This window comes from Cyprinodon variegatus, unplaced genomic scaffold (genome assembly GCF_000732505.1).
Source record: "Cyprinodon variegatus isolate N-32 unplaced genomic scaffold, C_variegatus-1.0 Scaffold980, whole genome shotgun sequence".
Classification (NCBI taxonomy): domain Eukaryota; kingdom Metazoa; phylum Chordata; class Actinopteri; order Cyprinodontiformes; family Cyprinodontidae; genus Cyprinodon; species Cyprinodon variegatus.
Window position 1 is genome coordinate 97195 of NW_015151433.1, and position 16475 is coordinate 113669.

General features: G+C 41.1%; 2 protein-coding genes across 3 annotated transcripts in view; one reads left to right on the top strand and one right to left on the bottom strand.

Moving 5' to 3' along the window:
• The first annotated feature begins 305 nt into the window (after nt 1-305).
• On the top strand, nt 306-5796 carry trmt13 (tRNA methyltransferase 13 homolog (S. cerevisiae)). The gene is made up of 11 exons (XM_015399022.1): nt 306-672; nt 758-810; nt 886-952; nt 1625-1684; nt 1765-1834; nt 2036-2142; nt 2424-2636; nt 2949-3021; nt 3090-3164; nt 3245-3638; nt 5593-5796. The coding sequence occupies exons 1-11, from the start codon at nt 562-564 to the stop codon at nt 5762-5764; spliced, it is 1395 nt and encodes a 464-aa protein (XP_015254508.1). The 5' UTR covers nt 306-561; the 3' UTR covers nt 5765-5796.
• A 161-nt stretch (nt 5797-5957) lies between these two features.
• Nucleotides 5958-16475, bottom strand: part of lrrc39 (leucine rich repeat containing 39) — a 12214-nt gene continuing 1696 nt past the window's right edge. For both annotated transcript variants that reach the window (XM_015399024.1, XM_015399023.1), the window contains exons 2-9: nt 12001-12197; nt 10793-10901; nt 10561-10717; nt 10290-10426; nt 7722-7867; nt 7497-7649; nt 6304-6482; nt 5958-6093 (exon numbers count right to left, since the gene is read on the bottom strand). In XM_015399024.1, the coding sequence (XP_015254510.1) occupies nt 6065-6093; nt 6304-6482; nt 7497-7649; nt 7722-7867; nt 10290-10426; nt 10561-10717; nt 10793-10901; nt 12001-12125 (1035 nt within the window). In that variant the 5' untranslated portion in view covers nt 12126-12197 and the 3' untranslated portion in view covers nt 5958-6064. The remainder of the gene's footprint in view (nt 6094-6303; nt 6483-7496; nt 7650-7721; nt 7868-10289; nt 10427-10560; nt 10718-10792; nt 10902-12000; nt 12198-16475) is intronic.

The following is a 16475-nucleotide window of genomic DNA, read 5'->3' on the forward strand; positions in this document are numbered from 1 at the left end:
AAAGCAGCTGTTGGAGGCGGCCCAGGAAACACACAGCCAAGGAAACGAGCTGTGAGCCAGCTCCCATGTCAGAGCATGAATAGAGCACATCCAGTTAGTCACAGTCAGAGAAACAGGACTACACTGGAAAAAAGGCAGATCTCCAACATCTATAAACAAGGGTGTGGATGGCAGCAGCACAGATTATATCTCAATGAGCTCAACAAGAAGCCAAAGTTAGACAGTAGAGTAATTGTTTTTAAACTTAGCGTGTTAAAAACTTAAGCAACTAAATTTTCACAAAAACTAGAGACTTGGGACATATGTTCATATCTACGACATAATAATATCTTTTTATTACCCCAGTTCCACAATCTAGAAGTAAAGTCTACACGATATGCGGATTTAGAAAACAGTTTTAATGTGAAGGTCCTTAATTACAGAGTACTAATGGGGAAGCTGCGCAAAACTTTACTGCGCAATAATATGATCACGTGTTTCAGACGTTTTGCCTAGGTGCGCCAGATAGAACTCTCTTTTCCTACAGCCCATCGAGCCCCTGAACGCCTCAGCGTGACCAATATGGCGGCGCCCCAGTCCGGCACATGCAACTTCTTCGTCCAGAAAAAGAACCGTTTCTGTAAGATGGTGACCGGGAGAGGGAAACGCTTCTGCGGGGAGCACGCGACCATGGTAAGGCCACAGCAGCCCCGCCCCCACCGGTGAAGCTGTGGATGGAGGATCGATGTTCCTGATCAGGATGTTTTTACTGTTCTAGGAGGAGGGGAGCGCTGGGAGCAGGAGGATCGCGTGTCCTCTTGACCCAAAACAGTGAGTGTTTACTGATCAGCCAGCTGGTGCTGCGGACCGCTCCGGATCAGTTACCAATAACTGTTCTTGTTTCAGCACCGTGGCTGAAGACAAGCTGGAGAAACACCTAAAGAAATGCAACTCTAGAGACAGACCCAAACCGGTGAGACACAGACATCTCCATCCATCCATCCATCCATCCATCAGGGGCGAAGCTAGATGCGGGGGCAGGGGGCTTTAATACAGATGGTGGCAGCTGTAATACTCTCAGTTGGAATATTGAATAAAAAATTTAATGTATTACTTACTTTTTTCATGTTTTCATAATTTCTTGACAACAAAAACACAGTGGTTAATTTTGCACATCAATATAGTAACATTAAATATGATAAATACAGAATTAATGCTCTTTTCAGAACTCGATTTTGTGTTATATGGGGTAAAGAGAAAATGATGTGAAACTCATCTAGGAGTCTTCAATAACTATTTGAATAAAAACATATTAAATAATCAATTTATTAGTACTTGTAAACATCAATTTTATGCAGATTGATTATTGGTACAAGTAGGTCAGTAATGACAATGGAAAATATTTGCGCTCCAGAACTTATAACTGAAAGGATTTTATCCACTATACCTATTATCTAGAAAGCACAGATGTTTAAATATATGTGTCTATTTGTTAGCAAAGGCTGCAGGAAAGTATATTCTGCCCATCCATCCATCCATCCATCCATCCATCCATCCATCCATCCATCCATCCATCCATCCATCCATCCATCCATCCATCCATCCCTTCCTTCTTCCCTCCCTATTGAGTGTTGTTGTTTTGCAGGTTTATTATGTGGAGAACATCAATGCAGGTCAGGCTGATGGAGACCAGAAGCTTCCACAGGTAAGAACCCTGCCTGCCTCCAGACATGATGAAGATGAGGATGATGATGACAGTGGTGATGATGATGACCTGTGTGTCAGGTGACTCTATCTGAGCTCAGCAGAGCAGCGTTGGAGTCTCTGGTGGAAAAACTAAAGAAAGCTGTTGAAGGTGAGTCTCTGCTCCTCTGAGTTCATTGTTACCTAGGTAACCACCTCTTCATCTGGTTCTTACACCTGTGCAGGTTTAGGTATAATCTGGCGACCAGTCAGAATCCTAGAACACTGAAGGTGAAGACCTTCAGAGGAAAAAGTGCGTCCAGCTTCTGATTGGTCAGATTTCAAACCTAGTTTTGTGTTTTTGTTGCTGCAGGTCTGCAGAGTGATGTGGAGGAGAGAACCCTGTCCCATCCCATCCTCCAGGAAGAACTTGTTAACCCAAAGAACGGAGACTCCGCCCACAAACACCTGAAGCAGCAGGTGAGGACAAACACTGACTGCAGGTCAGATGAACAGCTAAAAAGCCCACCAATTCATCACGCTTTACAATGTTACCCCCCCCCCCTTCTCTGTTAGAATTGTTATAAATCTGGACCAAAACCTGAACTGAGATCTAAACCTGACTTAACATTACCTCTGATCAGTGAAATACATTAAACATTAAAGTCAGAAACTGTGATTCACCTGCAGTCAGCTTCCTTAACAGGTGAGGAGGCGGAGCCTGGACTGCTCTACCTGTCTGACCCTACCCTTGTGTTCAGGCCTCTATCTTAGGTCACCTGCAGGAACTGGGGCTACTCAGAAGGGGGCGCTGCTTCGTGGAGTTCGGAGCGGGTCGAGGAAAATTGTCCCACTGGATTCACAGGGCCCTGAAGAACCCAGAACCCTGTCCAGACCAGAACACTGCCAAGGATCCAGGGTCCTGTGAGGATCTTCAGCTGCTGCTGGTGGAGCGGTCCAGCACCCGGTTCAAGGTAAAACTTCAGAAGATCTGTTTTTTTAGGGATCAGGCCCTCAGACACCAAGATCAGCTCAGACATTTCCAGAGGTTTCATGTTCAGGGTCTGTCGGGTTTTAGCTATCCTGTATTAAAGCTTTTAACACCAGACAGAACTTTGAAACCATTAGAACTGTGGCTCGGTTATAGGGCTGGTGGTTTGATTCTGAATTGCTCAACATGGAACTTTTCAAAGAGCAGAACCGCAGAGGACTGGGTCTATGAGGAGCCAAATCCGGATCATATCCTTCTCCCCTCTGAACTGAGCTGTGGGATTTATCTTTTCCAGGTGGATGGGAAGAATCAGGATGAGGGCGTGCCATTTGAGAGGCTGCAGGTGGATATTCAGCACTTGGATCTGAGTAAGAACCCAACATGTGGATCTTTAATTGGTGTGAAGGATACAATCTGATCCGACTCTTGTTTTCAGGTAAAGTTCCTCTGCTGAGGAAGAAGGAGCTCCCATTGGTTGGAGTTGGGAAGCATCTCTGTGGAGCAGCGACAGGTGAGAACCCTACAGACTGATTGGCAACTGCAGCACCGTCTCAGTTCTTCCATTAAGGTTCTGGTTCTGTTCGGTTCCAGATCTGGCTCTCCGGTGCTTATTGGAAAAACCCAGAAACGGTGAGGATCCTGAACCTCCTCCAAAACGTCTGAAAGGGCCCAGAACAGAGGATGACGCGGAGTCGGACCCACCTACCTCACATTCGGGGCCTGGTACCAGTCTGGGTCCGGTGCTGGGCCTGGCGGTGGCGCTGTGCTGCCACCATCGATGTGAGTGGCGTCACTACGTGGGTCAGAACTTTTTCCTAGAGAGAGGACTCGGACCCGAGGAGTTCTCTGCCTTCTGCCGGATGTCCAGCTGGGCCACATGTGGGATCAGACCGGCCAATCAGAACTGCCCTTCAGATGATCCAACCAATCAGAGGGGAGAGGAGGAGGAACACGAAGCAGCAGAGGAGGAGCAAACAGCGAGCGGGTAAATGTTTGAGCACGTCTCCGTAGTTATAGTAGTTAAAACTGATTGCCCGTTGGTAGAATGAAGTTGAAGTGAAGCCAACAGCCGCCATATTGGTACTCCCTAGTTACACAATATGTAAACAGTATGTGCGCTACAGCATTGAACAACGATGATGTTCTCACTTTCAGGGGACTTAAGATTTTTAAAAGAAAGATAAATTTATCACTTGGACACACCTGCTGTTTCACAGCATCAGTAGATTACTTTGTAATAAAAATACAAAAAAAAGGGGAACATCACATTGCACAGTCATTATGAAGTCAAAGAAAGTCTCTAAATGTACCGGTAATAAAAAATCCATATTATACACAATAAATTAATGTGTTAATGGAGCTTAATAATACAGATGTGCCAAAAGCGCTAAATTGATTATGTAAATGTATTGATTCAATTGTTATGGTAATTACAAAAAATGTTTTTTTAATCAATGTGACATGCAAAATATTTCTGCACATGACACATGAGATTTATTTATATATATGGGTCAAATGTTCGAGTTGTTTTTTCCCCTAAAAAAAAACATACAATATATTACATAACTTTTTCAAATGAGGGATGCAACAAACACTTCAAAAACGACAGTCATCTGCTTAATAAAGATCTACTACAGTGACATTTCACAGTAAATTACTTTCTATTTACTCTAATTTCTATTTTCTAACGTTAGACACGATGTCAATATATTGCCACACTAATGTTACGCTACATACTATACTACAGGATACATCGGCGTATATAAGGATTTTCTTGGTTAGCACATCCACTGACTATGAAAGTACCTGTGAAACTTCTTCCCACAGCCAATGCTACATAGGTAGGCTTTTTTACTGCGCGTCTCAGTGGGAGTGGGGAGTACCAAGATGGTGGCAAGTGGCTTTTCTTTTCTTGTGCAATCGGCAGTCCAGTGAATAAATAGCGATCAGTGGTCCAACCTCAGAGGATTTTGAGGATTGGTGAACTGAAAGATGTGATGCAAATGGGCTCTTTAAAGGAAGCAGCCCCTAAATAAGTTGCTTTCACGTGACTTCACAGAGCATCCACTGCTTTGCCGATTGTGGAAAAAAGTGTGTTTAGTGTTTACGGCTGCTCCAGTTGTTCTAGCAGAGTAAAGGCTTACTATTGAAAGCCTTTACTCTGCCCTAATATAGACTGGATCAGGTTCTTAGGCTGTCTGAGCCCTTTTGGTAACGTTGAGTCAGTAGACTGGGCTCCAACGGTCAACCTATGTGTAATAAATCAGCTATCACACCTTAGTGAAGACCAGATGATAATTATTTTGGGCCATGTGGTGTGGAGGTTCTGCACCAACCCGCTGACAGAGGCTATACTCCTCCAGACTGCTGTTTGGGGCGTTAGGATGTCGAATCATTGCGGCCAATTTAGGTCCCTTCATGCTGGTTATATCTTCCAGCAGTACCAGTCCACGCTACCAAAAGTCCCAACGTTTGGTTTAATGATCATGGTTTTACCGGGCTTGATAGTCCAGCTAACCCGCCTGACCAGAACCGCACAGAGAACCACCAGGAGCCCAGAACCGGTTCTCACCGGATTTAAATATCCAGACTTTCTGTGATATGAACCTTTCATTGATCGGCTGTTCTGAGGAGCTGAACTTTGAGATGTTATGCTCTGTGAGACAGAACCATCAACAAGACCAGAAAGAAAGGCTTATTCTATGTTCTATAGATCTGTAGATTTGGATTTTTTTTAGATGAGGGACAGAAATCCAGAACCTTTTCTGGACATATTTGTTCCTGAATCAGAAAAAAAAAAACCTGAAACAAGATTCCTAGTAGAACGTGTGATAAGTAAGCAGGTCCAGTTCTGATCGATGGAAACATCTGCTAAAGACAACAGATTTCTTGGATTAATCCAAAGATTTATTGACAGTGATGAGTCTGTGGTTCTGCAGGTTTTGGACAGCAGCTGAGCGGGAGCAGCTGGGTCGTCTCTGCAAAGTTCTGATTGACAGCGGCAGGCGGGACTTCCTGAGGACCCAAGGATTCAGCAGCAAACTGACCCGCTACGTAGATCTGGCAGTGACTCTGGAGAACGTCTTACTGACAGCAGTACCCTCCTCCTGATGTTCTGCTGGTCTGAGGTTCAGATGGGCCGGTTCTAAATGCTTATTGGACCATGCCGTTGAAATAAGGGGATCAGACTTTACATAAAAACTTGTTTAATTGAAGGGGAACTCTTCCTCAGCTACATTTCTTCAAATAATTTTCTATTAAAGACGTTTCAGGTCTTTGCTGCGTATCTCTTGATCCAAACTGTGTTTTTGTTCTTATCCAGTGAATCAGTTGATGAATTTGCTGGATTTTTATAGATTAGCTTCTGTAGAGCCCAGAAGAAGCAGGGATTCCAGAACCGATGAGTGTTGGTTATCTATCAGCTGAATCCTCATCGTTCTCTGAAAGGTTGAGAACAGAAACCCGTCAGAAGCTCTGACAGAAACCACAGGTCCGGTTAATACCAGGTTAGTCTGTCCAGCCGGTGTAGAGATGAAGGTTAGAATAGGATGAAATGGTGTCATCATTCCTGTTAGTGGGTCAGGTTAATGACCCGGTGGCAGCAGCGATCCGGTTATGTTGGTTAGACTCCAGAGCTGGGCGGTACTAACGGTTGACGCAGTGCATGTTGAGCACAGCGTAGGATCTCTTCCGCGCCTCCTGGATGTACATCTGCATGAACTCCCGTCCAAACATCTCCCTGTCGTCCTCGTCCTCTCCGTCCTCGGCCGCCTTCCTCGGAGGCAGGGTCACATCCATGGTCAGAGGGTTGTCTCTGAAATTTACAAACCTGGAGCAGAAAAAAATGGAACAGAAATCAGTCAACAGCAACATCAAGACATGAAACACCTTCTGACCACAGACCCGCCAGAGACGGAGAAAGAGCTGCACTTTAGACCGACTGGTTCAATTCATTAAGGAAGTCGGGATGAATGTAATTCTGACAAATAGGCTTACAAGAAAAAATTACTCCTACAAGCAGTTTTATTTAAATAGTGCATGTAAACTAAACTATTCTCTAAGCGCATTTTAAAGGTTACGCGTATAGATGTTGCACACATGCGTCCATGCTCCTTCTCTGTACCCATAGCCTCTGTTTCTGTGTGAAACAGACTTGGAAGGCTAAAATATTTGTCATTCATAGAGTTTAACTTTGTAACTTGCATATGTACTTATATTATACCACATTCTATTTCTCTTTTATTAGTTTTGTCTCATTTTTTACTGTTTTTTTATGTATTCAACCATATTTTATGCCTTGTAAAGCTTTTAATTTTCTCTCTAAACAACAGTCCACCTTGTAAGACCAGTTTGTTTTTTTATTTGTAAGGGAGTGTATCAACATCATTTTTTTCTCTTTATGTGTAACAAAATGATTGATAAGGACACCATACCGAGAAAGTGTTTAACTCAGGGTGGATACCACATGATCAGGTGGATAGTAGCAAAGAGTAAGATATGTTCTCTACTTGGAGGTAACTTAAATTGTAATAGATGCAAAGTTCAAAATAAGAAAAGTGATGACTTGGGAGAAAATAAACATCTGATTGGCTATTTTACAGGAAATCCTGCCTATTTAGACAATGCTGTCTTCTTCCTGGGTGTGGTGAATGTTTGCAAAGCTTCGCCAGGCTAATTGCTAATGTTAATTAACCAGATGTGACACTCTGTGTTACACTTTAAGCAACGGACTAAGTTACTTTTTTTAGTGTAAGGATGCTACTTCCAACACTAGTTGGACAGATTGACCTAATCCTCTGTGGACTGGCCTGAGGTCAGACAGCGTAGGCCAGGACAGCAGTACCTGAGGTTGGTCATGTCCTCCATCAGTGACGGGATGTCTCTCAACCTGTTGCAGCTGAGGACCAGCGTGTCCAAACTTGCCATCCTGCTGATGCTTTCTGGGAGTTTTTCCAGCTCGTTCCTCTGCAGCCAAAGCGTGTGCAGCTTCTCCATCCTAAGCACACGTCCTGCCATTAATGGGCTGTGGGTGGAATGGGCGGAGTTAAGGTGTTTCTCCATCACCTACCTGTAGATGTCGTCAGGTAATAGCTGCAGGCGGTTTCCTCCCATGTCTAGCCACTCCAGACCCGGCATGGCGACCACACAGTCCGGGAAGAAGAGGAAGTCGTTCATGGATAAATCCAAGTGCTGAAGCCTCTTAAGGTTCCTCAGCTGGAGTTCAGAGACCAACAGAACCCAGGTCACCTGGACCAGAACTAGATATACAAGTTCAGGTTCACAGAAATGTGATAAAACCTTCACTTGTTTAAAACCTGGCCTGAATGACCGACTGATTAATACCCGAATTATACCTGGTCTGGACTTTAACCTGGTCTAACTCATTCCAGGGGTCTGTTTCACAAAGCAGGTTTACTAAAAACTAAGTTTTGATGCCCTAAAAGTAATCTTCAAACAGGAAATCCCATTCAATATAGACATTGCCTTATTGGGAGAAACACCTACAACTATTATTACACGAGATGAAAAATATCTTTTGAATAAATTATTAACCAGCTACTCTAAAATGTATAACAATCAGATGACTCAAACCTGAGCCTCATTTATACAATATTTGGATTCAGAAGGTCTGGGATATATACCAAATGGAACAGATAACCTATTCTCTGAGAATACAAATACTTATATTCACTAAACGTTGGAAACCTGTCGTACCACTAATAATGCAATGATGTTTTTTTTTTTCCCCAACTTTCAAAGTCTGGAACTTTTACCTTTCATACTCTTGAAATCACTCTGTTGTTTGTGTTTTGTTTTTTATGTTTAAAAGTGTAAAAAAAATACACATGTACATTCGTACCACACTGTATTATTTCGGAAAAAATTATTTAAAAAAAATTGTTAAAAAAAATAAATAAAAAACATTTGGTTTTCTAAACCTGAAATAAGGGAAACTCTGATATTTCCGTTTCACAAAAAAAAAAGTTTACTCAACCTCTGTTACCATAGTAACATTCTAAATAGGGCTAACCTGGTTGGAAGCAGGTTTCCCTCAATAAACCTCTGTCTCCACCTTCCTCACAGCCAATTACGTCATTTTATTTCATGATTTAATCACCAGAGTTCTGTTGTAGTTTGGTGCAAACAATAAAATCATTCACTGGGTCTGTTAGTAACATCAGGTGTTAGAAATAAAACACAGCTTGCCCTTTTAACGAGGATCCAATTAAAGAATAAGTGGCATTAATTCACAGAATAATTAAATATTTATAGGGAGAGGGTTTTCAGACCGCCTTAAGAGGCCATTTCTTATTCAGTTATCTTATTGAGTGCTATAGTTTCCCTCACAATCCATCACATACATCCACGACTTTATCCATCTTCGCATTAGCAGCATTACACAGACTTACTTAACAGGTACTTATAAGTGATATCCGTGAGAGAACATTGATGTGCGATAACAGCATCTTATCAAGCCAATGCAAAAAACATCAGAGAGACACTTATTTACCAAGTAATGGAAGACAGAAATAAAATGAGGAACCCCATGAGATGATGCACAGATTCTACCTGTTTGAACAACTTTGTTATACCTCATCTTCACCTTCCGATAGGTGTGCTTCTCTCCAGTAAGATTTCACTTAAAAATAATCATTGATCCACTACCATTCAACCAGTTAACTAGTTCCTCCCCAATGTTAGAATCATTATGACAGCTTAAGGCAGGCCGTTTAGATATGTATTATTTTGTCTGGATAAGTATTTTACTATCTGAAATATATATTTTTTTCTTGTCAAAAGAAAGTTTTTAAATGAAATGACATTCATCACATCAAGAATAAACATTCCGGTTGTCTTGAAATTAATTTCAGCTCTCCATATTCCTATTGTTATTGGGCAGCATTTGTATTATTTTGATCAGAAAGAGACATTTCAGATATCATAAATACATAATCAGTCAAGCTGAGAAATGGGAAAATGGCCACTTAAAATGTGTAAAGATTTCTAGGTATATAAAAGTTACTATCAAAAAAACTATTTATTTTTTTTTCTTTTACTTTCTGAAATTCAGTTTTTGCTTCAAAAATGTAATTTAGAACCTCTATTATTACAGTTCAGACTAGGAGTGTGATTTTGACCAGGAAGAATCCTATTGTAGTGATCTAAAATGGAACAACACAGAGCAGAGTGCGTTTTATTTAAATGTTCAAACTGCCTGCCATAAAACTCTTTGTATAAACTAATGCATTAACTCGAATATTAATCATCTCCTTCACCATCTTCCTCTCCTTTGTAGCTGTAGTGCTGTTGCTCTGTTTTAATTTTTACATTAAAATCTCTTATTACAGTGGTGTGAAATTGGCCCTTACTGTTGCCATAGTGAATCGTCGAATCGAGGCTCCAATGATAATGGCTTATCATACTTGTTACGCACGTGTTCAACTCTGAGTGGCTCTACTTAGAGCGATGGCACTAATTCATAGCTGCTTTTTTGAAATAGAAAAGTTGGGAGTTTCCAATCTAGATCAAATCAGAGTTCAGGATTTGAGTGTGAGTTTGTTGAACATGCTTTGTAAAGTGGGCCTCTGGTCTGGACCAAAACCCTGGTGTAACTCATGCCTGGTCTGAATCTCACTTGGTCTGGAAGCTCGTTGAGGTCCCGGTTCATAGCCAGTTCTAGTCTCTCCAGACTCTCACATCCACTCAGTTCTTCAGGGACGAACTGGATTCTGTTGTAGCTCAGCAGCAGTTCTCTGAGCCGGGTCAATTTACCTGGAACCAGAGAAGTCTGTTTAAAATGAGGCTGACTTTACCTACCATCAGATCATCTGCCCCATTATTCAAATGCTTTATGCCTGGTTTAGTTTACAAAGTAGAGGCTTATTCAGGTGTGTGATGGTACCCACCAATCTGTTTGGGGATCTCTGTGACTGCATTACGGGACAGATCCAGAACCAGAAGGTTCTGAAAGCTTGAAATATAATTAGGAATCTTTAGCAGGCCAGTCCTGTGGATCTGCCACTCCTGGACCTGAATGAATTGGACCAGGCATGCTGGCAAGCTCTGGGAGAATGATAGACAGGTCAACAGGTTGTTCTGGATCAGGAAAAAAAATGGTTCCATTGCTGTTTGGGATACCTTCCACTCCTCTTGTTCAATGCGGAGAACCAGTCTTCCATCTTCTGTCTGCAGCTTTTCCTTCAGCCGAGCCAGAATCGCCCGGTCCTCCCAGACCCGGACACCGAGTCTGGCCCAGAAAGTTTAAATGAAGTTAAAATCAGTTAGACCAGAACCTGCTAGGGAGATCTTAGACTGGTTTTCAAGGAACTTCTTATTTCTGCTGACGTCTTGCACAGCATTATACGCGCAGTGATGAGAACAGAATGCAGGAGGCAGTTTAATGGACCGCTTCTCAATATACAGGTAAGCTGCTGCTAAGATGGTTGGACGGAAAATAGTGTTTTTTGACAAGCATTACAAATATGCAGGAATAGTACATTAAAGTTTTCTATTGAGATAAAAAAATGTTAGGTATAAAACAGAAAAAAACTCTTCAAGACATTACCTCATGATTCAGTTACAATAACTACTAAACACTGATTAACTTTTTTTTCTCTAATCATCTTCATCCATTAACTTATATCTTAGATTTCTACATCAAAAATAGGAATTAAAGGTATAGTAAATGTGTATTTATTAAAATAACAACCAGTGGACCATGAAACATTAACATCATTTCAATATGCAAAGAAGAAGAGGCAGGATGATTTCTATAATGTACAAGGAGAAGCAAAAGTGCCGTTTAATAATTAAGAAGTACTCTATTAAACTATTTTTTTATTATAAAGTTACAATGGAAAAAACAAAAATAAAAAAAATTATAGGATGATAACGTTAACTTCAACTTTTTATATCCCAGAGAAAAATACATATTCTATATATTATACTATATTGAGGTACTGGCAGTTGACGGAGCGACTGGGCCAGAGCGGCTCAGAGAGTACATTGACTATATGGAGTGGAACATCATTAGACTTCTCCCCTCATCCTCTCCATTTACCCCTGCTGGTGGTGCAATGCAGTGTGAGAGACGACCAAATCAGCAAGCCAGAACACACCGTCTACTTTAGCCTCACTCACCTTTATCAGTAGTTCAGATTGGAAAGATGATGTTTGACTGAATAATCTGTTACCATGACAACAAATTGAAACTGCTTTCTGCCTGCCTATATCTGGATTTCCCAGACAGTAAAACAAGCAAATCTGTGCAGCCTACAGTTTCATCCAGATCCCAGTCAGGGTTACAATATAGATTAAAGTAATAGAAAAAGTGGGTGGGGTCTTACCTGCCTGTGGTCCCACCCCTGGATTTCTGCCTCCTCTGCTCCTCCTCCTCCTTAACTCTCTTGATTCGCGTCTCCCACAGAGCTTTGATGGAGCTCACCGAGCTGCAGACCACCGCACCCGCCATGACAGCCAGATGATGTCACAGGTGGGGCAACCTTTGACCTCTGAGCTGCAGGCTCATTCCCCTCTGAGGATCCTAGACGACATGATCATAGTCATCAGTACTTGGTTATGAACAGTACGAATGCAGCAAATCAGAGCCATTAACTCCTGTTCCTTTACTTCTCATGGGGTCAACAGTAAATACTCTAACATGGGTAGAAAAGCAGCTCTGGACTGCTGTGCAGAGATCTCAGATAACACTTGTCAAATTGGGACTGCAGATTTTTTAAATAAAGGACTACAAATAAACACAAGTTACATATATGTAGGGAATGGCTACATATGTATAATTTCTCTATTATAAAACCCAATATATATGAAGGTGTTTACATCAGCATGGTGCACACAGAGTACAGTGAAGAACTAAGTTATTTAGTTAATTTCCATGAGATGGGCTGTGATTATTGGTCATCTCAGACAAAGCATTGTCGGTATGATGCTAAGCGGCATTTTGAAACCTAAAGGAACCATTATAGGAAGCATAGAGGCCCCTTTCACCACCTCCTTCCTCACTGCCAGCACTGTTTAGAGCAAACTTATAATGACGAATGCTCAGGCATGTTTTGGCCTTGGCTAATGAGTGCTTACTTTCAGATCAAGCCCCAGAAAGACAGCTGCCACTAATGAGGTTATCAGCAGGTAAATTGTAAAGATGACTCTAATTACCTGATAGCGGGTGAATAAATAATCTGGAGCTTTAAATGTTGAAATGATTGCACCCAAACCTGTTTACTAAAGCTAAGAAGGATGGGTGAAGAGAGAAGTGCGGCTCTGGGAAAGTTTACTAATTAAATATGCAGCTGGAGAGGATACCTGCAGTCTCTCTTATAAAGCTTGTGCATGCAAAAAACAGGGACGGAAACTTGTGTACGATGCTTTGCTTTGCAACTTGGCATTAAAATCGGCTGTCCTTCATGCCAACTTCGACCCATGCATGGGTGGTATGCACATTTTGGAGGCAGGGAAAGCAAGCAACACAGATGGTGAGGTGGGGACATAATTCAGATTGCATCATAATTCCTCTCATTTATTTTCATTTCATATTAAATTGTAGTTATAGATTGACTTTATTGGATCCCACACTGGAGTGATATATGCTTTTACTGCTGAGCCGTAACGATTCATGAGGACCTGTCGCATAAAGAAAAAGTTTGTAAGTTGCTAAAAGTATAAATCAAAGTGCTCAGATTATTTCTCCCCATCAAATTCCTCCAAAAAGTGAGTGTAACCACAGATCAAGACATAAATGTGTCAGAGTGAGACACATTCACTTGTATTGCTGTAAACTTTTAAATCCTGTTGTAAAGCCCACGTGTAAAGGTGAAGGATGGATACTTTTGCTCTGCTGGAAGATGCTGAAAATGGGAGAATTGGGAGGGAACACATTTTCAGGAACCACCAGGATTTCCTGGCCCATGATGATGACTGGCTTATGAGCCAATTAAACTCCCTGGATACACCTGTACTGAACTTGGTCCAAAATGTGGTCAGTGTGCACAACTTGATTGTAGATAAAAATGGAAGGCTAGCTGGTTGCATGGGTCAAAAGAAACACAATTAAATACAGATAACCAGCACTCAGTGGTGAGATTTGATTTATATCTATACATTGTAGGTATATGTCAATCATTTATGTAATATGGGTGAGGAAGGGATGTAGCTTCGTGCTGCAATCTGTTTATTAAAGATACAAAATAATCCACACATCTATAGAGAGATTACAATGTTAATGTAGGTAACAATGTTTCCTAAAGAGCAACTATCCTCCTGACCATTCCAAAAAAATACAATCATAGTTACTCTAAATAGCCTCTTCTGACATTAGTCCATCCATCAATCTGCCTCTATTAAGTCAACTCAACCAGCTAGTTATTGCTAGCTGCGAAATCAGGCAGCCATGGACTGAAAGGGGTGAGGAGGTCCAACGGCTGATGCTGATTAGCTGATTGATTCAGTTGTAAAAAGTCATTATGAAATAAATAGGGCCAACATCATTATGGAATAAAAACTGTTAACAATAATAATTGATTATTATTGTCCTTATATATTATCCTTTATTGATCTCACATTGCAGAAATTAACTCTCTGCATTTAACCCATTCCCTTAGGAAGCAGTCGGCTGCCATCGTGGGGCGCCCAGGGAGCAGTGTGGGGTTAAGGGTCTTGCTCAGACACCCAGAGTGGCAGTCTATGGGAGAGGGGCTCAAACTCAGAACCTCAGTATTCCAAGCTCTATGCCCTAAATAAAATGACACAACAATCATTTCTATAATTGGGAACAAATAATGTAAAAACATATTTTTTATTACATATATTTCATAAGATGAAAATTCTAAATTCTGCTTTTTTCATAATTTCATCGTCACATTATATATTTATGTAGTATTTGATCAAGTATTTATTTCATAATGTTCATTTTTTTTAAATTATTACTTTATTATCAGCATTTGTGTTCCATAGATCAGGGGAATTAAGCCCTGGTCCTCAGGGCCCACTGACCTGCTTGTCTCTCTGCTTCAGCACATCTGAATCAGATGATTGCATTTCCTCCTCAGCAAGTTCCAAGGGCTGGAGAGGGATGTTAATCATCCATTTATTTAAATCAACATTTGAATTGAGAAAGCTTCCTGGAGAGGCGGCGAAACGTCTTCAAATCTTGAAAACCAAGTCCAGTGGATTTTTTGAATTTTTACGGAATTTAAATCAAGTGTGTGGGGGGGAGCCCTAAAACATGCTGGACCTTAGATGACTGTCATATGAGCCAATCTCCATAGATCAGGGGTCTCCAACCCTGGTCATTAAGATCTACTGTCTTGCTGGTTTTAGAGGGATCCCTGCTCCAACACAGCTGATGCACATGAATGGCTCGTTACCAGGCCTGCAGGGCATGCTGTAGAGCTAATTTAGTCATTTGAATTAGCTGTTAGAGCTGGGATGCATCTCAGATCTGCAGGACTGTAGATCTTGATTGTTCCAGGACCCAAAGCATTCCTCTTGGATCAGAGTGCTGAGTCGGGTCCAATAATGGGAAACTGACCCACAAAACCCACAGCATCCAGGAGGTCAGTGCACAACTGTAATCTTATAAAATTAAAAATAATAAAATAAAATAGGGAAGGGTAGCTGGGTGCACAGTTTAAAAATAATACAATTAAATATAAATGGCCAGAATCGTTTGTATTAAACTATTAAAGGAGTCTTATATTTCAAATATAATTGTATGCATATATAGAGTAAACATATTTAAATGATTGAATATCAATGTATCTTCATGATGCAGTCATTTTAATAAAGATCAAAGAGTAAACAGCATTTCAATCTTACAGACAGCACAGCGTGCTGTTTATCAGCCTTTGTCTTTCATTCATTTCCGATGTGAACTATTCTGGGTTCTTGGCTAACAGCTCCAGTGCAAATTCCCACACAGGTGTTAAACATAAACAATTAACTCTGTGCTTGAAGCCACTTTTTGGACCAAAACGATTCTGTAAAATTCTCCATTAATCTGAGATATCACAGCCAGCACTTAGTGCAGAACTACCCGCCATCTTGAACATTCTTGTTAATATGATCACTCCATTTAAGACTCTTTATCCCTCATAATTCTTCCATTTGTTTGTTGCCACTAGTGAAGCAAGCAAACATATTTATCCAACTTCCCATTTAGCTCACCAACACACCTGTTTGTGGCTCTATCTTCCTAGGGGTTACCATTGGTAACCATTCAAAAACTTATCAGGCTCATTTCAATATATAATGCCATTCACGAGGTGCTTTGCATCAACCATTCATCACAATGAACAGTGGCAGCCTTGATCTCAATCCTTTAGGTACAGCTGGGATTTATAAAGGAAAAAACACCTGATTTTGTTTGTGGGCCTGATTTGTAAATCTGAATTTATAACTAAGCCATTTGTGGGATGTTTCTACACTTTTAGTATGGATCCTTTGCTATGTTTATAAATGAGACCCAAGGTCTGTTTCCATGCACTTGCTCAAAAAGTTCCAACTTATCCTGAATGCTGCAGAAACTGCTGATTTTAGAGACTTGGAATGGTTCAAACTGGGGCTGATCAGGTACTGTCCTGCAGAGCTGCCCTCTTGCATCACTGATTCTACACACTGGAACTCTCCAAAAGGATCATTAAGTTCCCCAGAGGCCAGAGTCAATCATCTGGTTCATGTATGATGGACAAGGGGCGTGCACATAAAAGCTTTAGGATGAAAACTCTGGAGGATTGGACCAGAGCAGCCCTGCTTCTATTTCTAATTCCCTTTTTTTAAAGCTACAGTGTGTAATAATAAAAGGGAA